A 27,363-nucleotide genomic window follows, 5' to 3' on the forward strand; every position below is an offset into this window, starting at 1 on the left:
CCCTGGGATCATGACCTGAGCTGAAGGCAGACACTTTTTTTTTTTTTAAAGATTTTTATTTATTTATCTGACAGAGAGAGACACAGCGAGAGAGGGAACACAAGCAGGGGGAGTGGGAGAGGGAGATGCAGACTTCCTGCTGAGCAGGGAGCCCGATGCGGGGCTTGATCCCAGGACAGACGCTTAATGACTGAGCCACCCCGGTGCCCCTCATTGTCCACTTTGAATTATTTCAGTCTCTTTGTTTTTTGTTTTTTAAGATTTATTTTTTTATTTGAGAGAGAGTGACAGTGGGGGGAGGGGTAGAGGGAGAGAATTCTCAAGCGGATTCCTGGCTGAGCACAGAGGCTCCCCACCCCCCCAAGCACAGGACTCAATCCCAGGACCCTGAGATCATGACCTGAGCTGAAATCAAGAGCTGGCCTCTTTACTACTTTAGCCACCCAGGCGCCCCTATCTTGGTCCCTCTGTAAAAATTAAATTAATCATAAATGTTAGGGTTTGTTTATGAACTCTCAATTGATCTCTATGCCTATTTTTATGTCAGCAACACACTGTCTTGATTATTTTAGTTTGTAATAAGTTTTGAAATCAGGAAGTATAGGACTACAAACTGTGTTCTCTTCCATGATTATTTTGGCTATTCTGAGTCTCTTGCATTTCCATATGAATTTTAGAATCAGCTTGTCAGTTTCTACAAAAAAGGCAGCTAGGATTTTGGTAAGGATTTTGTTGAATTTGTAGGTTAATTTGGGAAATATGGCCATCTTCACAATACTAAGTTTTCCAAATCTAGAACATGATATATGTTTCCATTTATTTAGATCTTTAATTTTTTCAGCAGTGTTTTGTAGTTTTCAATATATGTCTCATATTCCTTTTGTTAGGTTTATTCCTAAATATCTTATTTTTTATGATTCCTAATTTTATTTTCAGGTTATTTATTGCAAATGTATATAAATATAATGCTTTTTGTATATTGATTTTGTAGCCTATAACCTTACTGAACTCATTTACAGTTATACTTCATTTTATTGCACTTAGCTTTATTGCAATTCACAGAATTTGTTTTTTACAAATTGAAGGTTCGTGGCAACCCTGCATCGAACAAGTCTGTCAGCGCCATTTTTCAAACAGCATTCGCTCACTTTGTGTCTCTGTCACATTTTGGTAATTCTCTCAATATTCCAGGCTTTTTCATTGTTATATTTGTTATGATGACCTGTGATTAGTGATCTTTGATGTTGCTATTAAAATTGTCTTGGGGTGCCACAAACTGTGCCCATATAAGATGGCCAACTTAATAAATGTGTGTGTTCTGATTGTGCCACCAATTGGCTATACCCCCATCTCTCTCCCTTTCCTCTGATTCCCTATTCCTTCAGACACAATATTGAAATTAGGCCAATGGCCTTTAAGTGTTCAAGTGAAAGGAAGAGTCATACTTCTCTCACTTTAAACTGAAAGCTAGAAATGATTCAGCTTAGTGAGGAATGCATGTCAAAAGCTGGGCCTCTTGCACCAAACAGTTATCCAAGTTATGAATGCAAAGGAAAAGTTCTTGGGGCACCTGGTGCAGTTGGCTCAGTGTTGGACTCTTGGTTTTGGCTCGGATCGTGATCTCAGGTTTGTGAGACTGAGCCCCGCATTGGGCTCTGCGCTCAGTGTGGAGTCAGCCTGGGTTTTTCTCTCCCTCTCCCTCTGCCCCTTTCCTCTGAGCACTCGCTCTCTCAAATAAATAAAACTTTGAAAATTTCTTAAAGAGGGACACCTGGGTGGCTCAGTCGGTTAAGCAGCTGCCTTCAGCTCAGGTCATGATCCCAGGGTCCTGGGATCCAGTCCCACATGGGGGGGGGGGGGTCCTTGCTCAGCAGGGAGCCTGCTTCTCCCTCTGCCTGCAGCTCTCCCTGCTTGTACTCTCGCTCACTCTCTCTCGCCTATGCTCTCTCTCTCTCTAGCAAATAAATAAATAAAATCTTTAAAAAAAAAGAAAATTTCTTAAAGAAAATGAAAAGTGCTACTACAGTGAAACACATGAATGATAAGAAAGTAAAATAGCCTTATTGCTGATATGGAGAAAGTTTGAGTGGTCTGGATAGAAGATCAAATCAGCCACAGCATTCCCTTAAGCCAAAGCCTAATCCAGAGCAAGGCCCTAACTCTTCTCAATTCTATGCAGGCTGAGAGAGGCAAGGAAGCAGCAGCCAAAAAATGTGAAGCTAGCAAAGGTTGGTTCATGTGGCTTAAGGAAAGAAGCCATCTCCATAACATAAATGTACAAGGGGGAACAGTGAAGTGCTGATGTAGAAGCTGCAGCAAGTTATCCAGAAGATCCAGCTACGGTAATTAATTAAGGTGGCCACCCTTAACAACAGATTTTCAAGGGAGATGGAACAGCCTTCTATTGGAAGAAGATCCACCTAGGACTTTCATAGCTAGAGAGGAAAAGTCAATGCCTGGCTTCAAAGCTTCAAAGGACAGGCTGAATCTCTTATAAAGGGCTAATGTAGCTGGTGACTTTAAGTTGAAGCCAGGGCTCATTTACCATTCCAAAAATCCTAAGGCCTTTAAGAATTATGCTAAATCTGCTCTACTTGTGCTCTGTAAACAGAACAACAAAGCCTCGATGACAGCACATCTGTTTATCTGTTATGGTTTACTAAGTATTTTAAGCCCACTATTGAGACCTACTGCTCAGAAAAAAAGATTTCTTTCAAAATATTACTGCTCATTGACAAAGTGTCGAGTCACCAAGAGCTCTGACAGAGATGTACAAGGAGATTGGTGTTGTTTCATGCCTGCTAACACAACATCCATTCTGTAGCCCATGGGCCAAAGAGTAATTTTGACTTTCAAGTCTTATTATTTAAGGAATACATTTTGTAAGGCTGTAGCTGCCATAGATAATGATTCCTCTGATGTATTTGGGCAAAGTAAATTGAAAACCTCTGGAAAGGAGTCACCATTCTAGATGCCACTAAGAATATTTGTGATTCATGGGAAGAGGTAAAAATATCAGCATTAACAGCAGTTTGGAAGAGGTTAATTCTAGCCCTTATGGATGACAGGGAGGGGTTCAAGACTTCAGTGGGGGAAGTAACTGCAGGTGTAGTGGAAATAGCAAGAGAACTGGAATTAGAAGTGGAGCCTGAAGATGGGACTCAACTGCTGCGATCTCATGATAAAACTAACGGATGAGGAGTTGCTTCTTCTGGATGAACAGAGAAAGTGGCTTCTTGAAATGTAATCTGTTTCTGGTGAAGATGCTGTGAAGATTGTTGAGATGACAACAAACATTTTAGAATACTACTAAACTGAGGATTTGAGAGGACTGTCTCCAATTTTGAAAGAAGTTCCACTGTGGGTTAAATGCTATCAAACAGCATTGAATGCTACAGAGAAATTACTGTGAAAGGAAAAGTCAGTTGATGTGGCAAACTTCACTGTTGTCTTCAAGAAATTGCTGCAGCCACCCCAGCTTTCAGCAACCACCACCCTGAGCAGTCAGCAGCCATCAGCATTGAGGCAAGATCCTCCGAAGCCAAAAGATTACAACTTGCTGAAAACTCAGATGATGGTTAGCATGTTTTAGCATAAAGTACTTTTAAATTAAGGTATGTACTTTTTTTAGATTTATTTATTTATTTGAGAGAGAGCATGTGTTGGAAGGGGAGCAGAGGGAGAGGGAGAAGCAGACTCCCTGCTGAGCAGAGAGCCCGATGTGGGGCTCGATCCCAGGACCCTGCGATCATGATCTGAGCTGAAGGCAGACGCTCAACTGATTGAAATAGCTATAATGCTATTGCAAACTCAATAGACTACAGTATAGCGTAAACATAATTTTTATATCTACTGGGAAACCAAAAAATTTATTGACTCATTTTATTGTGATATTTGCTTTCTTATGGTGGTCTGGAACCTAACCTGCAATATCTTTGCAGTATGCCTGTACAATAATAAAAAAGATGAATAAAAGAATCTACAAGTAAGAAATATGTCTTTCAAAATGCCAAAGAGGGGAGCCTGGGTGGTTCTGTAGGTTGAGCGACCAACTCTTGGTTTGGGCTCAGGTCATGATCTCAGGGTCCTGGGATCGAGCCCTGCGTTGGACTCTGTGCTCAGCACAGAATCTGCTAGAGATTATCTCCCACTCTCTCTCTCTCTGCTCCTCCCCTGCTCATGCTCACTCTCTCTCTAAAATAAAAATAAATAAAACTTTAAAAAAATAAAATAAAATGCCTAAGAAAATTAAAACTTCCCAGACAGGACTGTTGTCACATTGGACTTGAAAGTAAGAGAATAGTGTGTTATGACATCAAAATTTTATCACAGGCAGAGGGATATACAGGTGATATTTTGAAACTATCAGTCTTGAATAGTTAATTTGTACCCGAAAACATGATAAAGAACCAGAGATCTCTGCAGAATGATTTATTGGGACAAGTAAGTAAGCAGAGGAGGTGGGACTGCTATGGAAAAGATATAAGGAGAGCCTAGAGCCACATAGGAAGACTGAGGGAAGTCTACAGAGTGCAGATTCAAGAGGAAAATGTCTGGAGTTGGGTTGAAACTGATCAGTGGGGCTGGATTGAGATGCATGGAATGCAGCAGGGAGCTGGTCATCTTTGGGCTGTGACAGTCGATACTCAACAAGGCAAAAACCTGACTGGTCTCTGGAAGCCAGAAACAGTTCTGGGCTGGGATCTGCAGGAGCAGATAGACCTCATGCCTAGGTGTTCCAGAGGGTGATGATGGTGACCACGGAGGTGGCCATGAAGAGCAGGTAGAGGAAGAAGAGTAGGGTGTCCATCATGTGGCTGAACTGTACCATGGGTCAACCAAGTGCTGCCTCTGAGTCTCATCTTCCCGACCATTGTTGACTCAGGACACCCATTTAACTCTGCCTCTCTGGGACCTGACACCTTCCCCACCAACTCCACAGGCTCCTCACACCTATGGTGAGACAGAGACTCAGCCAGGGCTATGAAGTTCACCTGGGGAGGAAGGGGGACAGGGAAGGAGATAGGAGCAGAGAAGTGACTGTGTGGGAAGAGGAAATGTATGCAGTGCTGAACCCTTAATGGCAGGTGGGCCGGTGGGAGGGCCAGGCCTTTATTTCTCTTCTGGGGTGCAGTGGGGCAGTACTTCATTGGGCTGGTGCAGGAGAAGAGACGAGAATGAAGCCACTGAGGCATGGGTGGGGGCTGGGTGGTGGCCAGGTGCAGCAGGTAGGTGATAAAGATGGTCTCTAGCAGACTGACCACCATCAGGGACAGACACAGGGCAAAGTAGACACCTGGAGGGAAGGTAGGTCTACATGTGGGCCAGAGGCACCAACCTAGGACTTCTCTCTTCCAATCCTATCCTGGCAAGCATAGAGTCTCCTTTTCCCAGTATATCTCCCTTCCCTGAACTAGTTCAGTCAGTCCTTCCCACCTTTCTTTTCCCAAAGACTGGAGAGGCCATATTGATAAGGGGGGTTCCACTGGTGGGGAGTAAGTCATTCATCATGAGTAGGAAGACGTTGTAGCCCAGCAGAAGGGTTATCTTGAATGGGGCACGATTCCTGCTTTCTGCTGGCAGGTAGAAGCTGACAGTGTCGATGGCAATCAGAAAGCCACTGGGCACCAGGAGGTTTATGATGTAGAGTCTGGGCCTACACCTGATGGCCACCTTGGGAGAAGAAAGAGGGAAGTGGATAAGAGATTTGGAGTCTGCCAGGAATAGTAGTGGTTGTGCCTCTGCCTTTCTTGTTGGTCTAATATCACCCTGAGATCTGGAGATATGCAGAATGCAGCTTCATAATTAAGTATAGAACCTGCCACGGGCGAATTAGGCAAGAGCAGTGAGCTTTAGGAAAAAGTGTGGCTGGATCCACACACCTTGGTCACCATTTGTTCATAATTTCTTTATATTTTATTTTCTGTTGTTTTATTGGTTGCTCTCATTCACCCACATCCCTGAGACTCTATTGCAACTTACCCGTGTAGAGAAATGAGTTGAAGGTGAGTGTGCAGTTCTGCTGGTCAAAAGGGAAGTAGAAGATATCCAGGCTACAGATGCTGGCCACCTTCATGGGTTTCTTATATCTGATGCGACCTTCGTTACTTATATATGCTGTGAAGCCTTTTGGGGTCTTATCTACATACATGCTGCAAGAGAGATGGGGTGGGATGCAGGTGTTATGGTTTTTCCTCTTACCTTTGTGGTCATTTGTCAGCCATTTAAGACCACTTGTAGTGGCTCCAATGGTAGATTGTAAATTCTACTGATTCCAGAAAATGGCATTCCCTCTGCCTTTTCCCAGCCCTTAATACACATGACTCAACAATGAAAATGTCTGGGAGCCATAAGTTCTGGGTTGCCACACTGATCTTCGTGATGCCCTCACACTCCTCTGGGTTCCATCTGATAAATGGGTTATCCCAGACCTAGAACCCAGGTAGAGGAGAGGTGAGAGCCTGATATGAATCGAGACTGTTTTTTCCTGTCCTTTGATTTTTCTTTAAAAAAAGTTATGAAATATTTCCTGCACATAAAAAGTATATAAAATAATGAAATAAACATGTGTCTATCACTAAACTTTATGGAATGAATATTTTGATAAATTTACTTTGGCTTTTTTTCAAGAAATAAGAATTACAGATAGAATTGAAGCACTCTGCATTCGTTTCTTCATAAATTTTGATCCCTCTCCTTTCCCATTTCTGTGAGAAATTACTGGTGATCAGAGAAATCCTCTCCTTTCTTCAGTAGGAATGAGATTCAGAGATGAAAGATCAATAACTTAGCCTCTTTGAGCTAGAATTTCCCTAGTGTGAAATAAGGAGATTAGTAGATATCAAATGAAATAAGCCTTATCAATGGATTTTAAAACTGTAATGTTGTTCATAGGTATTATGTATTAGTATCTAGCATGGCTTCAAATGTCTTCCAGACCCCTTTCACCAGTCTTTATTACAAGGAGACCTTGAACAAGCCAGTGGGTTCTTTGAAGCCAAGAGACTTAGTGGTCTTCCTCTCCTTGGTAAGTGCCAGGCACCACCCTCCCTTGTCTCTGGGATGACCTTTCCAAACTGTCTTTTCCAAGTCTGGCAACCTTCTTCGAAAACCGTTTTCAAGGATTATCTAATTCTGTGGGCTTGTCCAGTCTCAGGACACTCTCCACAGCAGCTGCAGTTTGTGGAACCACAGCCACAACAGAGGGCTCTATGCAGATTAAATAAAGACTTGTACTAGGTCAGTGCTTCTCAACTCTCACTTTGCATATAAAATACCTGGGGATCATACTGAACTGTAGATTCTGATTCAGTAGGTTGGGTGACTAACTCATCCTGATTTGCTCAGGACTTTGCTGGTTTTTGCATTGAAAATTTCATGTCCTGAGAATTCCTCAGTCTTGGGCATGTTGGGATGGTTGGTCATGCTGGGTGGCACCCAAAATTGTGTGCATTTCTAGGCTTCCAGGTGGTGCAATCAACCAGTGCTGCCCATCTGGGAACTACACTTTGAGAGCAAGATTAGGTGATCATTACTATTATTCCTCTCCTCTCTCTTTCCCTTCAACCATGCTTTTCAAATTGGAAACTTATTTCATTTACTTTCATTTTTTCCCCTCTTATTTTCTAATTAATGCATTTAAGATACAAACTTTCTACTGAGTTATACTTTGGCTATATTTATAGATTTTCATATGTAGAGCTCTTAATTTCTCATCAGTTTATAATTTCTATTTAATTGTTTTATTTTCTCTTATTTATTTATTTGTTTTTAAAAGATTTTATTTATTTATTTATTTATTTGACAGAGAGAGACACAGCGAGAGAGGGAACACAAGCAGGGGGAGTGGGAGAGGGAGAAGCAGACTTCCCTGCGGAACAGGGAGCCTGATGCGGAGCTCGATCCCAGGACCCTGGGATCATGACCTGAGCCGAAGGCAGACACCCAACGACTGAGCCACCCAGGCGCCCCTTTCTCTTTATTTTTTAAAGATTTATTTTATTTATTTGAGAGAGAGAGAGAGAAAGAAAGATCACACCAGGGCGCCTGGGTGGCTCAGTTGGTTAAGCGACTGCCTTCGGCTCAGGTCATGATCCTGGAGTCTCGGGATCGAGTCCCACATCGGGCTCCCTGCTCGGTGGGGAGTCTGCTTCTCCCTCTGACCCTCTTCCCTCTCGTGCTCTCTATCTCTCATTCTCTCTCTCTCAAATAAATAAATAAGATCTTTAAAAAAAAAGAAAAAAGAAAGATCACGCCAATGCACACGCAGCGGGGAGAGACTGTGGGAGAGGGAGAGAGAGTCTCAAGCGGACTCTGAACTGAGAGCAAGCCTGATGCAGGGCTCGATCTCATGACTCTGAGATCACAACCTGAGCCTAAACCAAGAGTCAGACTCTTAACTGACTGTGCTACCCAGGCACCCCTGTTTTATTTTCTCTTTAGACCAAAGTATTTGGAAGTTTAATTTAAATTCCCAAGAAATAAGGTTTTCTTGAGGAGTGCTATCTTTTTCTGGTTAGTTTCATTTTCTTGGATTGTGATCAGAGATTGTGGTCTAGATAATTTCTGCTTTCTCGACTTTATTGAGATCTTTGTGGCCAAAAATACGGTCAGTGTGGGACAATATTCCATTTGTGTCAGAAGAGATTATGCATATTCATTGGCACAAAGTTCGATTTTTATTAAATCAAGTTTCTTTCCTTTTTTTTTTTTTTTAAGTAGGTTCCACACCCAGCGTGGAGCTTAACACACAGGCTTGAATTCAGGATCCTGAGATCAAGACCTGAGCCAATATCAAGAGTTGGATGCTCAACCAACTGAACCACTCAGGCACCCCTAAATCAAGTTTCTTAATTGTGCTGTTAAAAATCACAACATTTTTATTCTTTTTCTATTTGATTTTGAAAGCAATATATTGAAGTCTCTCACCATGATTGTAGATTTTTCAATTTCTCCATCATGGGTTTCAAAGATATGTTGTTAGGTACATAAAGGTCATAATTACATATTGGTTTAAAATCCTTTCTGACTGTAAATGAAGGGAGAGAATAAACAGTATTGGCCATACCATTTCCAGCCACAGGAACGGTGACAAGAGCTGTAGTTGTTCATCCTGTCAAAATAAATTTCCTGTTTACGGTATGATGCTGGTAAGAAGTCTGTCCGTCCCTTCCACTCCCCACTTCTGTTTACCAACCCTCAAGATATGTCAAAGTGGTGCTGCGATCAAGGCTGACATGTAGGTCAAGGACAAAAACTTGATTAAAACAGATGTTTTGGGCCATGGATGGGAGAGTTCACAGGAGGACTTCTCAATCCTGGCTGTATCTTAGAATCACTTGAGTAGCTTAAAAATACCAAAGTCTGGGTTCCATCCAATCAGAACCTCTGGGAGTGGAGCCTGAACAGTGGTGTGCAGCCACAGTAGAAAATCACCGGGTGAGAAGAAAAGAAATTCTCTTCTATATGCTGTTATATCTCATCCTGCTGAACCAGACACAATTTCTCTGAGATCCCCACTGGGCAAATGAGGCTGCAATGCGGACAAGGGCTTTTGGGGTTGCCTTGCCAGGGAGAGAAAAAATTAAGGGCTAGAAGGATTAGCACTCACCACATCTAGGATGGCAGACATAGTGAAGGAGATGTTGACTAGGGTGGGGATGCTGAAGTTGGTGATTGGACGGAAGGCCTTCCTGTCGAACACTGAATCCAGAACAGTGGGATACACCCCATGCTGGCCAGACCCTGAGCAGTTGTTGATGAAGGTACTGCTCCTTCCTGTAGTGGACATAGAATGTGTGAGGAGAGGGAGAGAAGTCTCATGTTGCCTATATGAGAGGGCCCTATGACAGGATTTTGGGGGTAGACTGTGATAATAATGATAGCTAACATTTATTGAGCATTGACTATGTGCCAGGTATAGTCTAAGTCCTTTAAACAAATTACCTCATTTAATCCTCCCAAGCCCCTAACAGGTAGAAATTATTTTTATCCTTATGTAATAAATGAGTCAACTGAGATGCAATGAGAGGAATTAAATTCCTTACATCAAATATTTAAGGGGCAGAAACTGGACTTGATCTGAACCCCAGTTTGTTTGATGCTGCTGTAGCATACACCCCCAATGATGACATAGAGAATGGGGGAGGAGGATCACCAAGAGAGGCCCAGATGCTGGGTGCTGCCCACCAAGGCCAGGGAGGATGTGTTGGGCTGGAAGGCAAATGATGGAAGCTAATGTGGTATGCTGAGTTAGGGCTCTGACCTTCTTCCTAATCTTTCTGTTTTCCATGCAAAGCAGGCCCAAATCTATATGCAAACCGAGCCCTGGGACAGTGACAGCCATTGGCTAGGATTCCATGGGGTGCGGTGCCCAAAGAGAATGCACCTATTTCACCTTCACTGCCCCAAATTTCCTTCCTTCTCCCTATTTTGCTGCCCAACATTCTAACAGTTTTCTAGTTTGAGGCTTTCGAGGTGTTGCCTTCCCCTCTTTTCTGACTAATAAATACTCCAATTCTCTACTGGTAGAAATCTGTTAGAGGAACAACAACCTGGAATGAAAGAGAGTTGTGTGCCAATGATATGGAGCCTTATCCGTTCCCAGAGTCACAGTGCTCTCCAGGCAAATCCCTGAATCATTCTATGAGTAATGAATATTCATTTGTCAAGCATGGTCTATGAGTGACCAGAGGAATATTTCTAATGTTTTCTACTGAGGAGACTAGGTGTACAATTTGTTCCTCTTTCTTGTACTGGCCTCTAAAGCCACCTCTGGTACAGCCCTCCCCTACTCTCCCTTATCCAGAAGTTATATGACAACCAAAGGGGAGAGATGACATTTACTGATACCTATCAAATGCAAGGCAGCCACTGTGCTACTCACTTTCTCTCACTGAATCCTCACAACTCTGCAAGGTAGGTCCTATTTTACAGATGAGGAAACTGGAGCTCAGAGAGGTCAAGCAATTTGCCCGAGATTACTTAAGGAGCCAAGTGAGGGACCAAGATTCAAACCTAGGTTCTTCTGTCTCCAAATCCCATGTTCTTTCCACTCTACCATGTTAACTCCCTGAAAAAGAAGCACACTCCATCTTCACTCTCCACCTGCTACCCTCTGGCATCTTACCTAACCTAGAGCACTTGGATCCTGTAGGTGGATGAGGATGTTATGGCTAAAAGTGAGCACTTTGCTACAATGGGGTGTGTTTCATAGCTGTAGAGAAAAAGAATCATACCTGTGTATAGAAAGATGGATGGACATTTAGGCTAAATGGAAGAGAAGACAATGAGGGATGGTTCATGGGAAGAGAAATAGAAGTGTTCTTGTGTGGCACACCTCTGGAAGGATATTTTCTGTCTTTCAGGGAAGGAATGTCTATTCAGGCATTATTATGACAAAGTTATGAAATAACAATGCCCATTTTAGATAATCGCTGGAAGTTGGAGATTTGTAAGAAGTTTTTAGGTGTTTACAGAGAGTCTTTGCTCTTTTCCCTGTTGTTGCCCCTTTCCTACCTTGAAGTAGAAGACTGAGAACAAGAAAGAAGGGGAATCTCTTTTTGTGGAACCAACTTCCTTCCATTTTCTTTGTCTAAATTCTTCTCCAGGAGTGTACCAGCACCCAGGAATCCCTAGATTAAAAGATCACAGGCCACACCTAGAGTCTAATTTTGAATACTGATAGCATTGGTTGACCACTGACATTTGTTACCTTCCTGAAAAGAGAGTTCTGGTTGTCTTGTTCTTGCCCACGCTGGAGGTTCTGTTTGCTTTTAAGACTTTCTCTCTCATATATTTCACTACAATGTGTATGGTTGTAGATTAGTTGATATGTATCACATTCAGACCTTTGTGTGATCTCTCAATCTGAAGACTCATTTCTTCAATTCTGGAAAATTCTGAGCCACTTAAAAAATAGTGTATTCCCTCTACTTTTTCTCTTACTAGATACATGTTGAATCATTTCCTTTTACCTTACACTTCTTTAACCTCTTGTATTAGTTTCCCACTGCTGTTGTAACAAAGCATAAACTTAGTTGACTTTAAAAAACACAGATTTATTATTTTACAGTTCTGTAGGCCAGAAGTCTGAAATGAGTCTCACAGAGCTAAAATCAATGTTTTGCCAGGGCTGCCTTCCTTCTGGAGGCTCTAGGAGTGAATTCATTTCCTTGTCTTTTCCAGTTTTTAGAGGCTGCCTGCATTCTTTGATTCATGGTCCCATTTTTCCATCTTTAAAGCCAGCAACATTGGCAAGTCTTTTTCACACTGCCATCTCTCTGCTTCCCATGCTCTTCTCTCTCCTCTTTCACTTTTAAGAACCCCTATGATTACAATGGGTCTACCTGGATAATCCAGGATACTCTCCCTATATCAAGGTCTGCCAATTAGCCAATTTAATTCCATCTGCAACCTTAATTTACCCTTTCCATATGACATATTCACAGGTTCCAGACATTAGAATGTGGATATCCTTGGGGGACCATTATTCTGCCTAACATACCCCTCTTTCATATTTTCCATCCATTTATCTATGTCCTTAGTAATTCTTTCAGATCTGCTTTCCAGGTAAATTTTCTTCTCAATTATATTTAAACTATTGTCTAATCTGTCCACTGAGTTTTCAATTTCAGTGATTATATTTTTTGTTTCTCTAAGTTCTTTTTGGTTCTTTTAAGAAACCAATCTTTTTGGTTCTTTTCTTTTTTCTTTCTTTCTTTCTTTCTTTTTCTTTCTTTCACTCTTTCTTTCTTGTACTGTTCATCATTTTGGTTTCTAATATTTCTTTAATCTTTTATTAGTTGGAACTGTTAAAGCAAAACCAAAATGGAGACCACAGTTTGAATATATTCCTAGACCAAACACTCATAATCATGCAACCAAAACTTAAAACTGTCCTGATTTCCTCAAAATGCTTACTCTGACTTTAAACAAAAATTAAGATTTTTTCATGTCAGCATGACCTTAAAGCTTCCTAGACGTGGGGCACCTGGCTGGCTCAGTCAGTGGAACATGCCCCGACTCTTGATCTTGGAGTGGTGAATTTAAGCCCCACATTGGGCATAGAGCTCACTTAAGAAAAAACAAAACAAAACAAAAAACAAAAACTTCTTAGCTAGTCAGCTACAAAGTAAGCTTGCAATGAAAAGGAGTGTAATTTTCTAGTAACCAATCACAATAGAAAATGTACTCCCACATTTCATGCTTTATAAACTGAGCTGTAACTACTGAGATTCAAGTTTCTTAACTACTTTGGGTTGGAAGTTTCCCTATTCTCCAACAGTTTGTTCCTTGCTCAATAAAATATTCATATTAAGCAGAGCTTTCTGAATTTTCTTTTGATAGAACATATTTGTTTTACATTTCCTTTCAGATTGTTTTATTACATCTAGTTCTTGGTACACTATTTTGCTACCTTTGTCTTAAGTGGTTTGTTTCCTCATGATTTGTAACTCTTGATGGTAAACTCATCTTCAGTAGGAAGTTATTTCACTGGGAGTTTCATGTGCTTGCGTTGTGAAGCTTCCCTACAAAGAAAATTGTCATTTGCCTCTGACATAGCCTTTGGATTTTTACCAGGTCCAGTCATTTCTTGTGTGTGTGTGTGTGTGTGTGTGTGTGTGTGTGTGTGTGTGTGTGTGTGTGTTAAGAATCCCACATCATATGAGTAGTGTAAATTTAGACTCCATACTAATATGTGACACAGGCTTGGTGTTTCAATTCCTTGCATATGACCTTTCCTCTCTACCGCTGGCCCCAAGTCTTTGGCTACCTTTTGTAGTCTGAGATAGAGGGAGTAGTAGATGGCCAACTCAGAGACATGTCAATCTGCAGTCTACTTGCTAATGATCTTAGAAGATAAATGATGAAAACCTCATTAGGAAAAAAAAAAAAGATGAGAATCTGTATCTTTAGGTAATTTTGAGGTCATTTATTATAATCTTTAAACCAAGGTGAATTTTTTCCCCTATGTATCTTTTTTTTTAAGATTTTATTTATTTATTTGACAGAGAAAGACACAGCGAGAGCAGGAACACAAGCAGGGGGAGTGGGAGAGGAAGTAGGCTTCCCTCGGAGCAGGGAGCCCGATGCGGGGCTCGATTCCAGGACCCCAGGATCATGACCTGAGCCAAAGACAGATACTTGACTGAGCCACCCAGGCGCCACCCCACCATGTATCTTTGATCAGTGGTCATCCAAACTTACGGTTTTTTTAAATTTAAATTCAATTAGCCAACATATAGTACATCATTAGTTTTTGATGTACACTTCAATGATTCTTTAGTTGCAAATAATATATTAACATTTCCAGGGACACCATCCCATCATTTCTTATGTTACCCTATTTTATGTTGAACAAAACCTGGTTACTGAAAAGTTTTTTTAAAAATCCAAATTTGCATTCTTGTAGCTTACACCACGGGTGTAATTTCAGCCCAGTAGAGATGAAGAATAAGTTAATTCTATCTTCTGCATCACACCTTTCAAATATTTCAAGATAATTATCATGTGTAATGGGGTAATGTTTAAAACTACTAAGCCTATGAAATTTTCAGTTCTCACTGTTCCTTCCAACACGCATACATCTACCTCCTTGCAGCCCCAGAAATCAGTTTCCTCTGTAACCCTTCTGCTATTATAGACCTGGGGGAGGGCAAATGTTACCCCTATAAGAATATGACTTGTGGAAAATCTCTGCTGCAGTAGAAGGGGACGAAATCCTTCTTTTTCTGGCCTGATAGAGTATGGGACAAAGGAGAGAAGAGGGAAGGGAGTAAGTGATAACATTCACACATGATCACACACACATTGATTCTCTGCTGAAATCTGTGTGTGTGCATGCATATGTGTGTAGTTGGGAGGGGGCTAGGTAGGTTGAGAGAAATATAAAAAAAAAAAATGCCAAAAAAGCAGAGGAGGCTTATGCCCCATCACTCATTTGGGATCCAGGAAAGAGACTGCTATTCCCTGTGGCCCCAGACTGGTAAGTGGAAGCTGCAGAGTACAGAGTTGTTAGGCGGAGAGCGGGCCTGAGTTAACACTCCTGTATCTCCTTTGGCCCCCATGAGATATGGAAGGGAACCAGAAATTCCTCAGCTGGATGAAGCACCTCTGCAGTAGAGGCGGTGGGGTAGACGGTCAAGGCCAGATGGAGGCCCCGCGTGAAGCTCAGAGGGGTCTACAGCCACAGTAGTTGCAGAGGTAGAACCAAGCCAGTGAAGGAAAACTCTATCAGAGCCAAGACTCTAGCCAAGAATTCACCAGTGACAGACTTTAAGCAGTAGGTGCCATTAGAGCACCCAGCAACCAAGAGAAAAAGGACATCACCACGGAGACAAGAGAGGACTCACAGGGCCTGCACAGGCTGATCGGAGACCCCATTTTTCTCCACTGGCATGAGGTCACAAAAGCCCCCGAGTCTACAACTTTGAGAATCTAATGAAAGCTAAAAGGCCCTTTGTCCAGCCAGAAAAATGTTCACATGCACTAAATTTTACATATAATTTCAAGGTTCACAAGCCATGGACTTTAGCTTAAGACCCTCTTCTCAGACTAAGTTAAAGAACCATATAAAAGAAGAGTGGCTTGTTTTGGGATACTCACTGGTTTTAGTGAAATAGTGATCACTATATTCTGCTCTAGTAGTCATCTGTTTAGGATTCCAGTTAAAAGTTTTGCTCAAGGTTGAGGTCAAACTTTACTGACCTAATGTTTTTGGAATTTACCTTTCCCCCCACCAAATTTTAGAAATAAGGAAAATGTTTGTGCATTTGCCAAATACTCCTTCTTTTCTCCATGATTCATGGCTATTGCTAACTCTGGTTCAGAAATTACATCTGCAGAGTCTTATGTTAACCTTTGATGAAAATCAGGCTTAGAGATGTAAAATCTCTTAAGTTAGTTGGGTGTTTTATCTCTTTCCTTAATATTTGTTGGTATTCAATTCTCTTGGTCATTTTTGCTTATCTCCAATCAGCTTGATTATCTTACCTAATGGAAAAGACAAAAATCTCTTCCCCAAGGATGACTCTTTCTCTTTGTATGTATTCTATTCTGAATATATCAAGACATTATGGTGGGAAGAGTATCGACCTTGGAATTGGAAGACATAGATTCAAATCCTGGCTCCATCACATACTGACTGTTTAATTCTGGGGAAACCTCTTAAATTCTGAGTATTTGATCTCATCTCCAAAATGGGGATAATAATACCCCCTTTGTAGGTTTTTGGATGGTGATGAAAGAGATGGCATTTGAAAAAAATTAGTTCAGTGTTGGGCATTTCATAGGTACTGAGTAAACGTTCTCCTTCCTCATTTCAGCGTTATTCTCAAGCACTCACTTATTCTGGCCATTAACCTTCCTTTACTGTTCTTACAAGCTCATGCTACTCTTTTGTTTTTGTTCTTGTTTCTGAGTCCCTCTTCTCTTGTTTGCATAAATCCACAGGAGTATTTTATCTGTACTGGGGACACAGTGCACAGAGTCCAAGAGATTCCTAGTAGTCTATTAAATGGTTGAGATTTGGGGGGCGCCTGGGTGGCTCAGTGGGTTAAGCACCTGCCTTCAGCCTAGGTCATGATCCCTGGGTCCTGGGATCCAGCCCCAGGTCAGGCTCCCTGCTCAGTAGGGAGTCTGCTTCTCCCTATGCCTCTCCCCATCCCCCAATTGTGTTTTCTCTCTCACTCACTCTCTCACATAAATAAATAAAATCTTTAAAAAATAAAAACTAAATTAATTAATTAAATAAGTGGTTGAGATTTGGGAAAAAGTTATTGGCTCCAAAATATAAAAAGAAAATTGAAAAATCAAAATTAATAAATATTTAATTAAATGTTAAATAACCTGAACATTGTCAGGTAGCCTATTCAACTCTTACATTATTATTATTTTTTAAGATTTTTAAATTTATTTGACAGAGAGAGACACAGTGAGAGAGGGAACACAAGCAGGGGGAATGGGAGAGGGAGAAGCAGGCTTCCCGCTGAGCAGGGAGCCTGATGATGGGGCCTCAATCCCAGGACCTTAGAACCATGACCTGAGCCAAAGGCAGATGCTCAACAACTGAGCCACCCAGGTGCCCCCAACTCTTACATTATTATAAATAGCCCCACAGGTCTTTATTCACAATTCTGGAATCCAGAAAGTTCTGAAAATAAATTTTTTTTTTTTTTTGGTTAGTTTGGGGTGAACTGATTTGGCAGCACAACCTAACCTGAACTAACTTGAAAGCTGTTTATGATCTATATTTATGCCTCTTAGTGTAAATATTCATACATTTTTTTTCTGCAGAAATAGAAATGTGTTTGATTATGAATACTGTCCCAAGCCCCTATGGAAGCATTATGTAATATATGGTATATGCAATCTATTATCATTCTAAAATCTGAAAAGTTCTGAATTCTAACAGTATATCTACTCAAGGGAATTAGATCAAGGATTTCATTCTTGTGTAAATAATATGTGAGATAGGAGTTAAGTTTTCATATGTTTACTATAATGTGTGTGTGTGTGTGTGTGTGATTCCAACATTAAGTGAGATGCTGTAAAGTCTCTCTCAGTGGGTGGGAGAGAGAGCAAGAGAGAGAGCAGGAGCATGTGCAAGCACGGCCATGTGATTTTCCATAAGAAAATCACATTCTTTTTTTTTTTTTAAGATTTTATTTATTTATTTGAGAGAGAGACCGAGAGAGAGCATGAGCGGGGGTGGTGATGAGGGTGGAGGTGGGGTTGTGGGGAGGGGGAGAATCAGGCTCCTGCTGAGCAGGGAGCCATATGCGGGCCTGGATCCCAGGACCCCAGGACCCCAGGACCCTGCAGGATCATGACCTGAGCTGAAGGCAGCCGCTTAACTAACTGAGTCACCCAGGGGCCCTGAAAATTTCATTCTTTTAAAAGGACTTCTAATAAGTGCGTAAAAATTGGCCCAATATCCTTAGTCATCAGAGAAATGCAAATTAAGACCACAATGAGAGGGGCGCCTGGGTGGCTCAGTCGTTAAGTGTCTGCCTTCGGCTCAGGTCATGATCCCAGGGTCCTGGGATTGAGCCCTGCATTGGGCTCCCTGCTCCGCGGGAAGCCTGCTTCTCCCTCTTCCACTCCCCCTGCTTGTGTTCCTTCTCTCACTGTGTCTCTCTCTGTCAAATAAATAAATAAAATCTGAAAAAAAAGACCACAATAAGATACCATTTTATACCCTCTAGAATGGTTAAAATAAAGAAGACATACAATAACCAATGTGTGGGGGACATGGAGAAGCTGAGAACTTTATACATTGCTGGTGAGAATGTAAAATGATGAAACCACTTTGAAAAACAATTTAAGTTCCTCAAAAAGTAAAAGATAAAACTATTATACTACCTCACAATTCTACTCCTATGGACTGCCCAGGAGAGATTACAATATATCCCCAGAAAGACTTGCACATGGATGTTCATAGTCAAAATTTGGAAACAACCTAAATGTCCATCAACCAGTGAAAGGATAGGTAAATGTGATATATCCATATGATGAAATACTATTCACAGTCAAAGGAAATCAACTACAGACACATGCTATATCATGAATGAAACTCACAAACACTGTGCTAAGTGCAAGAAGCCAAACACAACAGACCATATATTGTATCATTCCATTTATATGAAATGTTCAAGAAAGGCAAGTCCATAAATACAGAAAGTAGATTAAGTGGTTTTCTGAGACTGGATGTGGAAAGTGGATTAGCTATAAATGGGTGTGAAGGATTTTATTGGGGAGATGAAAATGTTCTAAGACTGATTTGTGGTATTGGTTATACCACAGTAAAGTTACCAACAATCACTGAATTGTACACTTGAAATAGGTGAATTTTATGGTATAAAAAAATACCTCAAAAAGTTGTTTTTGGAATGCCTGGGTGGCTCAGTTGGTTAAGCGTCTGCCTTCAGTTCAGGTTGTGATCCCAAGGTCCTGGGATCGAGTCCCCATTGGGCTCCTTGTTCAGTGGGGAGCCTGCTTCTCCCTCTGCCTGCCACTGCCCCTGCTTGTGCTCTCTCTCTCTCTGACCAATAAATACATAAAAAGTCTTAAAAAAAAAGTGGGTTTTTTTTTTTGCTTTTGTTTTTTAACTGGCTCTTAGTCTAAGAGAGAAAAGCAATTACAAGCTACAAGGTTTTCCTGGTATATTTTTCCTTAAACCCTCTAACCTCAGTTTCCCAATCTGCAAAATATTCTTGTGCAGGGGCCACACCAATCTTCTCTGTATTGTTTGCAATACAGAATATTCTTTTTTTTAAAGATTTTATTTATTTATTTGAGAGAGAGAGAGCGAGAGAGCCAGCACAAGCAGGGGGGAAGGGCAGAGGGAAAGGGAGAAACAGGCTCCCTGCAAACCAACCAACCAACCAACCAACCAACCCCTGGGATCATGACCTGAGCTGAAGGGAGACACTTCACCGACTGAGCCACCCAGGTGCCCCCAGAGTATTCTTAATAATAGTACCTACCTCTCTAGGTTATCGTGATGATTAAATAAGATAAGCATATGAAGCATTTAGCACAATTCCTGGCACAAGGTAAGCAATAAATTAAGATTAGCTGTAGAAAAAAGTTTTGTGTTTCAGTGGAAACCTATACATCACCTATAGCATACCCTTCAGGGCTCTCTGATTCTAGCCGTTTTTCTTGTCTTTCAGCTATTTTGCGATTTTTTTTTAAGATTTTATTTATTTATTTGAGAGAGAGAGAGAGAGTGTGCGCGCATGAGGGAGGGGAGACTTCCCGCTGAGCCGGGAGTCCGATGAGGGACTCGATGCGGGACTCGATGCGGGACTCGATGCGGGACTCAATCCTGGGACTCCAGGATCTTGACCTGAGCCGAAGGCAGTTGCTTAACCAACTGAGCCACCCAGGCACCCTATTTTGCGACTCTTGAAAGTTGTAGGTAGCTGATGGATAGGTGAACTTTGTCCTGTCTGGTAGAGATGCAGTGAACTTCCTCCCTGTGGAAAAATCAATTTTGTCTCTATTTGCAATTCATTTCAACATTCCTTTATTCCATATAAATGTGTGTTCTTTTGAACTAGTTATTACATCTATTTGGTTCCCTTATATCATATAAGGAAAATAAAAATCTTAACACGTGTTCATTTTTATATCTGTGTGAGATTCATGATTTTGCTTTTTTCTGAAATTGTCTTTTAACAGTTTTGGAAGTTCCACCAAGATGCCCAATGGATTCACCTGACAGAGCCAGGTAACATTCATCAATCTCATGGGTGGTGTAAACCTGGGCACATCTTCTTTTGGCTTCCAGGGGTGAATTCAAAGAGGCAATAGGACTTTGGTGACTCTCCGTTTTTCCAAATTTTAATTTTGTTTTCTACTCATTTTGTTTTCAGTTTGTTTTAGCTGATAAATTATTCCTTATTAGAAATTTGGTTTAATGGTCTGACAATTTGATGATTCTGTAGATGGGTTAATGGTCAATAGATAGCTTGTCCCTGTTGGATGAAAAATGTCAGAGACTGATTTATTTATCTTTTCTGTTTGTGTGTTTGTTTATTTTGAGTTCAAATCAATGAAGAATTTATATCCACTGTGGACAGAACAAGTCCTTTATATGGACCATGGAGTTTTATAATTTTGTGTCTACTCTTAACCTATGGCTGAAATTTGAAAATTTAAGCTCAAAGTTCTATTTGCACTTATTTGTCTGTCATTGTATCTATAGTTCAGAAAGGTTTTTACCTCTCATTGTGTGAAAGTGAAATATTTTCTACCTCCAGATGGCATTACTAAATTTGATTATAAGGTCTCTTTAAGGATCTCTGTTCTGTTTGGTTTGTAGAAATAAGCACATATATAAACTGAATATTCCTCATTTCAGAAAATAAGGAGGTTGAACTTCTAATACTTTCAATGTGCTAGATTTAAAAAGTATTCTTACAGAAACAGATACAGAATTGTTAAGAATTCAAGTTCACACGATTTAGGCAATTTTTTTGGCAAATTAGTCCAGTTTAGTATTTTTGACTTAATAAAAAGAATAATTTTTTTGATTTATCAATGTAAGTGTAATACAAACTTATGTTTTTATTCTACTTAGATAAGTTCTTCCTAAATGTATACAGATATACTCCCCAAATAAGCTAACATTACTTCTACTTAATTTTTAAGGTTATGAAAAATATAGATTTGTGTTTAGTCAAATTGATTCATCATTCTGACAGTAATTATTTTATTATATTTATTGAAAATTGTATTTCAACAGTAACTGTGTTCTGTAGTATGTCAACTTGAAGAGGATTTGTGAGGGGGTTAGGTAACCTAAAGCTTTGGACTGACACTAAATCAAGTTAATGGATATTTATTGGATGTTTAGGTCATTTCTAAACTGAAACACCGATTACTAAACATAATTTTAAGTGTATATAGTTTTGCTTCTTCATTTTTGTTTTGTAATAAGAGCTAACATTTATTGAGTGCATAGTTCTGTAACATTTATGAGAATTACTTCATTCAATCCTCAAAACAACCTTATGAAACTGGAACTATTAGTCTTCTACTTTTTAACTTACCCAAGGTCACATAGTCAGTAAGAAGCAGAGTTGGAAGGTGAACCCTGGTAGTCTGACCCTGGAGAATGTGATCTTAACCATAAAGCTGTATTTTCTTCGTTTGGGCAGTACTACCACTAAGTCGGCTCTTGAAACCCCTTTGTAAGTTCCTCCCCTGGTTTGTTAGGGTAGGCCATATGTTTGGTTTTCTTTGTTTTTATTGAGGTGTAATTGACATATGACATTGTATTAGTTTCAGGTGTACAAAATAATGATTTGATATTTGATATATTGCAAAATGATTACCACCATAAGTCTAGTTAACATGTTAACATACATAGTTATAAAATTTTTTTCTTGTGATGAGAACTTTTAAGATCTATTCTCTGAGCAACTGTCACATTCGCAGTATGGCATTACTAACTATAGTGACCGTGCTGTACGTTACATCCCATGACTTATTTATTTTATAACTGGAAGTTTTTGCCTTTTGACCCCCTTCACCCATTTCACGCTCCCTTGCTTCTTACTTTATATACTATAAAAAGGCAGTATAGGCATGTTCATTTTTGCCACTTTGAGAAATTATAAAGTCAGTGATGCATATGGCCATAGAAAGCTGAGCTAATCTGCTAAAATGCTGAGGTGTGTCATTGCACACTCACACACTCCCGCTTTCACTTTGTGAGAAAGAAATAAGAAGCAGCCTCTGGGGTGCTGGGAGCCCTGTTCCTAGCCATTGGCCTCTGGGCCTGGGGTGAGAAGGGCGTTCTCTCCAATATCTCGGCGCTGACAGATCTGGGAGGCCTCGACCTAGTGTGGCTGTTTGTAGTGGTTGGAGGCGTCATGTCGGTTGCTGGGCTTTGCCAGCTGCATTGGGGACCTCTGGGAGAACACCTTCCTGCTCAAGTTTTTCTCAGTGTTCCTCAGCCTCATCTTCTTCCTGGAGCTAGCAACAGGGATCCTGGCCTTCGTATTCAAGGACTGGATTCGAGACCAGCTCAATTTCTTCATCAACAACAATGTCAAGGCCTATCGGGACGATGTTGACCTCCAGAACCTCATTGACTTTGCTCAGGAATATTGGTCTTGCTGCGGAGCCTGAGGGCCTAATGACTGGAACCTCAATATCTATTTCAACTGCACTGACTTAAACCTGAGCCAGGAGCGCTGCAGGGTGCCCTTCTCCTGCTGCGTCAGTGACCCTGCGGAAGATGTCCTCAATACCCAGTGTGGCTATGATGTCCTGCTCAAACTGGAGCTGGAGCAGCAGGGCTCCATCCACACCAAAGGCTGTGTGGGCCAGTCTGAGAAGTGGTTGCAGGACAACCTGATCGTTGTGGCTGGGGTCTTTGTGGGCATCACTCTCCTCCAGATCTTTGGTGTCTGCCTGGCCCAGAACCTTGTGAGTGACATCAAGGCAGTGAAGGCCAACTGGATCAAACATGAAGATGGCTACAAACTACTCAAATAAACAAAACCTTGAAAACCACTGGCTTATGCCCACCATCTCAGAGGTTCTGTCGGCTGCAGGGCCTCAGCTGTGCTGTCTGCCTGGGGCCCCGGCCTGGACCCACCCTGCCAACTTGTTTTCTTGGCCTGGATTGTGTATACATTGAGCCAACCTTTAAAACTTGGTATATTTCACATAAAAGTCCAGATCCCCAGCATCTTGTGAAGAATGGCTGTCTGGCCACAGAGGCTCTTCGGTGGCATTCGCTCCTGGAATGTGCGCTTCCCGTTCTCTGAGGGACCCGCCTGGCCTGTTCTGCTCACTTAAGTGGCTTGCCTGCCTGACCCTGTAGGCTGGGAACTGGCCTCCTCCAACTCTGCAAGGTTTTCCCCTGCAAATGCTGCCAGGCTGCTATGGGCCAAACCTGGATCGAAGCCTGGGAGAGTGAAGAATGGGGAGGCTGGAGCCTGCCCGGAAGAGGCCACAGCCTGGGAAGGGTCTGGTCCTCCTGGGGGCTAAGATGGGTGCCACCGTGCGTGGGATGGAGATCAGGAAGGTTTTGGGCAGGAGGAAGCTGGAAGCCTGAGCTTGGCACCGGTGGGGATAGGGGGAACCAGGTTTGGGGGCCACTGATGGTTGGCTTCTAGGCTCACTTGGAATCTAGTTCAGTCTTCCTGGTGGCTTCCCGGTGGCTTCCCGGTGGCCTGGAGAGTTGCTTCCTGGCCACTAGAGGGCGCGCCAGCACAGCTTTACCTGGATCTGGCTTTCCTAGGGCAACCCCACCCAGGTACAGCCCTGTGCCTGGTGTGTCCACCCTGCTTACTGGTTCTTTGGGTTTCAGGGAATTTACAAACTTCTAAAGGAGCAAACTGGCTCAGATTTGGGAAGTCTGGCTACTGTTCTGAGATCTGCACAAAGGGGTATGTGTGGAGTGAGCATTTGTGGATGAAAGGAGAGGTTTGGGCTAGGGCACAGATCGCTAACTTAGATGCCCTCAGGGCCAGGTGGGTTATAAAAATAAAGTAGGCCTTTGAGTTGTGAGGCCTTTGCAGTGAGACTCGAATTTTTCCCGCTAGTCCTGGAGATGGGATAGAGAGAGACATTTCTTTGTGACATTTTGCATGATTGAGTCTGAGTCGCTAATTGCAACTGGCCTTGAGTGGCAATAAGATGTGGTGGGGATTGTGGCAAAGCACAGATTCCCACCTGAAATTGGTGGCTGTCCTTCAGTTGTAGCTAATTGCTGTAAAGCGGGAATGCAGGTAGGTCTAATGCAAGAAATCTGGAGAAGCCAAAAAGCTAGATTTTTATGTGAAGTATTCTGATTTTTAAGTTGTTGGCAACTAATGAAAAAACATCTTAAACCCTGCTAGTCGAACAAAAGGTGTGGGGGCCAGCTGTGGCCCCCCTGCCACGGTAGATCCCTCTGGGACAGTCCCCCATGGGGGCCCGGGGGACTCCATCGTTCAGGAATGCTGGGAGCTGCTGCAGGTGGGCAGGGTGTGGGGCAGGCGCCTAGCATCGTGGCTCCCAGGTGCAGGCTGGGCGGTGTCCTCTGGTCTCTGAAAGACACAGGCTGTGGGTGGTCTCTACATGCTACAAATGCTACAATAAATGCAGCTCACAATATTGTGCAAAAAAAAAAAAAAAAAAAAAGAAGCGGCCTCTGATGTCCAAAAGTGATCTAACACTCACAGGCCATTTGTTCATTTTAAACAATCTTACAGAATACCAGCCTCAGACATGATTACCCTGAGACCATGATAGAATGGATAAAACAAGGCTGCTTCATAATTTTGTTTACTCACATATAAGATAACTATATAAAACCACAAAATACCAAATATCCCCTCTCTTGCTAAATGAATGACTATTACTCCTTATGCAGTCATTCCCTTGATTTCTGACAGTATTCAATTTTGGACAGAGCCTTGCTTCTTTATACTCTCTCCAAACCACCCAAGGGAAGACCAAATCCTATAACAGGTTCTTTGTAATTATCTCTCACTGAGATATTCCATGGTTACCTGTGATTTTTGTTCTGCCTTGTTGCAATGAGTAGTAAAGCTGACTTGTTTAACTACATGTATGTTTCTGGTGGTCTTTGGCAGAAGGGCCTTGACAAATGAAATGGTCATTTTCCCCACATTCCTGGCACTGCCATATCATCAACTACTGCTTTCTTCTTTGTTGGTCTAAGGTAAGTCCAAACAATTGAGCATCAAAATAAATATTGATAATAGTGGATTTAACTCTTTGAAAAACATAATGACCCATGAATGTGTTCTGATATAAATGAATAAAATAAAAGGGAAAGCTCTACTTTACATTAGAGTGCCAATGAATAAGTGTAGAAGAATTGATGGAATTAGAAAAGGATGATTTTGTAAAGATCCCTGAATATGTAATTCATACGAGAATCATTATGTTGAGGAACGGGATAATTACATGGTCTCAAAGCATCTTTCTGCAAAACTCTTATTAATTATTAATTAATAAGCATGACATACCTGCTTATTATAACCTCTAAGTAACTACTAATTTAATTAACTACTAATCAACAAATTCATTTAACTACTCGTTAATAGTTGTATCATCAGTAAAGGGACAAATTGACGTTGTGCACTTCCTTGATGTGCTGAGAAGAACCCAGTATCGCTTCTGGGGTATTCCTGCAAAAAATGCATAAATTATAAGTAAATATTAGACAAATACAAATTGAGGGACAATCCTCAAAAAATAACTGGCAGTACTCTTCACAAATGTCAAGATCATGAAAGACAAGGAGATTGAGAAACTGTTCCAGATTGAAGGAGACTGAAGCTAAATGCAGTGTATTTCTGGGCTTAATCCTGCATCTATAAAAGACATTATTGGGACCAAAGGAAAAATTTGAATAGCGCTTGTAAATTAGATGGGAATCTTGGATTGATGTTAATTTTCTGATGTTGATGGTTGTACTGTGATTGTATGGGAGAGCGTCCTCATTTTTAGGAAATATGTACTGAAATATTCAGGGTTAATGGGTCATGAATTCTGCAACTGTTTCTCAATGATTTAGAAATATCCACAATTGAGGAATCCCAGTGACATGTACACAGGAGGTCTTTGTACAATTTTTGTAATTTTTATGTGAATTTACCTCATTTTTTTTTTTAAGAGGAAGAAAGGAAGAAAAAGCATAAGTAAGTCTAGACGTTCTGCATGTGTCCTCTTTCCTTTAAGCCAGAACTGAATCATGGGGTATTGGCCTCCAGGAGAGGGCGGCAGATCTCTTGGTTATGTGGTTGGAGCCTTTGGTCATAATCAGTTATTATTTCTTTTTAATATTAGCATGGTCACATTTTTACTTGTTAAATTTGAATCTAGCATCTTCTGGGCTCCAACTGGGGATCCATATCACTGATCTATGTAGTTTAATTAATATACAGATGTTTAGGACTTACTCAAGATTTATTGAATCTCTTTACTTGGCATTCTTGATATGTTCTTGGTGTATTCTTACAAAAATCTTGGTATATTCATGATATATAAAGTCAGGATTATTATATGTTATGTCTCAATATTTTTTCCTTTTTCTTTAAAGATTCTGTTTGTTTGACACAGAGAGAGAGAGAGCACAAGCAGTGGGAGTGGCAGGTAGAGGGAGAAACAGGCTGCCGGCTGAGCAGGGAGCCCGACTTAGGGCTCGATCCCAGGACTCCAAGATCATGACCCGGGCTGAAGGAAGACACTTAACTGACTGAGCCACACAGATTCCCTTCAATATTTTTTCTTTGTAAAAAGGGTGTTCATCCATTTTTATAAATTAGATATAATGTTCACTGTCTTCTTTGAAAATAGAGTTAATCGTATTTATAATTACTTTGTCTAAAGCTTTTCTTAGATTGACTTTATTTTATTTTTTTAAAAAGATTTTATTTATTTATTTTTAGAGAGATCACACAAGTGGGGTGGGGTGGGGTGGAGTAGGGAACAGCAGAGGGAGAGGGAGAAGCAGACACCCTGCTGAGCAGGGAGCCCAATGCAAGGCTCGATCCCAGGACTCTGGGATCATGACCTGAGCCAAAGACAGACACTTAACCAACTGAGTCACCCAGGTGCCCTTAGATTGACTTTATTATCTTGGTTTGCATGCCATAGAAAAAACCAAATTTCCTTATCATTTTGCATAATTCTTGTAATGATTTCTTATCTGCTCTTCCATTTTTTAAAATTGTTAGTAATAAGCTAGTAGGCTAACTACAACCATTTAAAATTTTTTGTCATATACAGGGGCGCCTGCCTGGCTAAGTCAGGTAAGTGTCCAACTCTTGATCTCATGGTCAAGCGTTTGAGCCCATTGTTGTTAAAAAAATGGCTAAGATGGTA

The 27,363-nt window shown here is 41.2% G+C and overlaps 1 protein-coding gene and 2 pseudogenes across 3 annotated transcripts in view; 2 read left to right on the plus strand and 1 right to left on the minus strand.

Moving 5' to 3' along the window:
* The window catches only part of ABCC5 (ATP binding cassette subfamily C member 5), a 160,890-nt gene that overhangs the window by 9,874 nt on the left and 123,653 nt on the right, over positions 1–27,363 (plus strand). For all 3 annotated transcript variants that reach the window (XM_073896420.1, XM_073896437.1, XM_073896447.1), the window contains exon 2: positions 20,188–20,236. In XM_073896420.1, the coding sequence (XP_073752521.1) occupies positions 20,214–20,236 (23 nt within the window). In that variant the 5' untranslated portion in view covers positions 20,188–20,213. The remainder of the gene's footprint in view (positions 1–20,187; positions 20,237–27,363) is intronic.
* Positions 4,538–11,584, minus strand: LOC112828539 (5-hydroxytryptamine receptor 3E-like; annotated as a pseudogene).
* On the plus strand, positions 21,902–25,097 carry LOC112819702 (tetraspanin-17 pseudogene; annotated as a pseudogene).

Source organism: Callorhinus ursinus, unplaced genomic scaffold (genome assembly GCF_003265705.2).
Source record: "Callorhinus ursinus isolate GAN/ISIS: 27379988/994484 unplaced genomic scaffold, GSC_fseal_2.0 scaffold1, whole genome shotgun sequence".
NCBI classification, from domain to species: domain Eukaryota; kingdom Metazoa; phylum Chordata; class Mammalia; order Carnivora; family Otariidae; genus Callorhinus; species Callorhinus ursinus.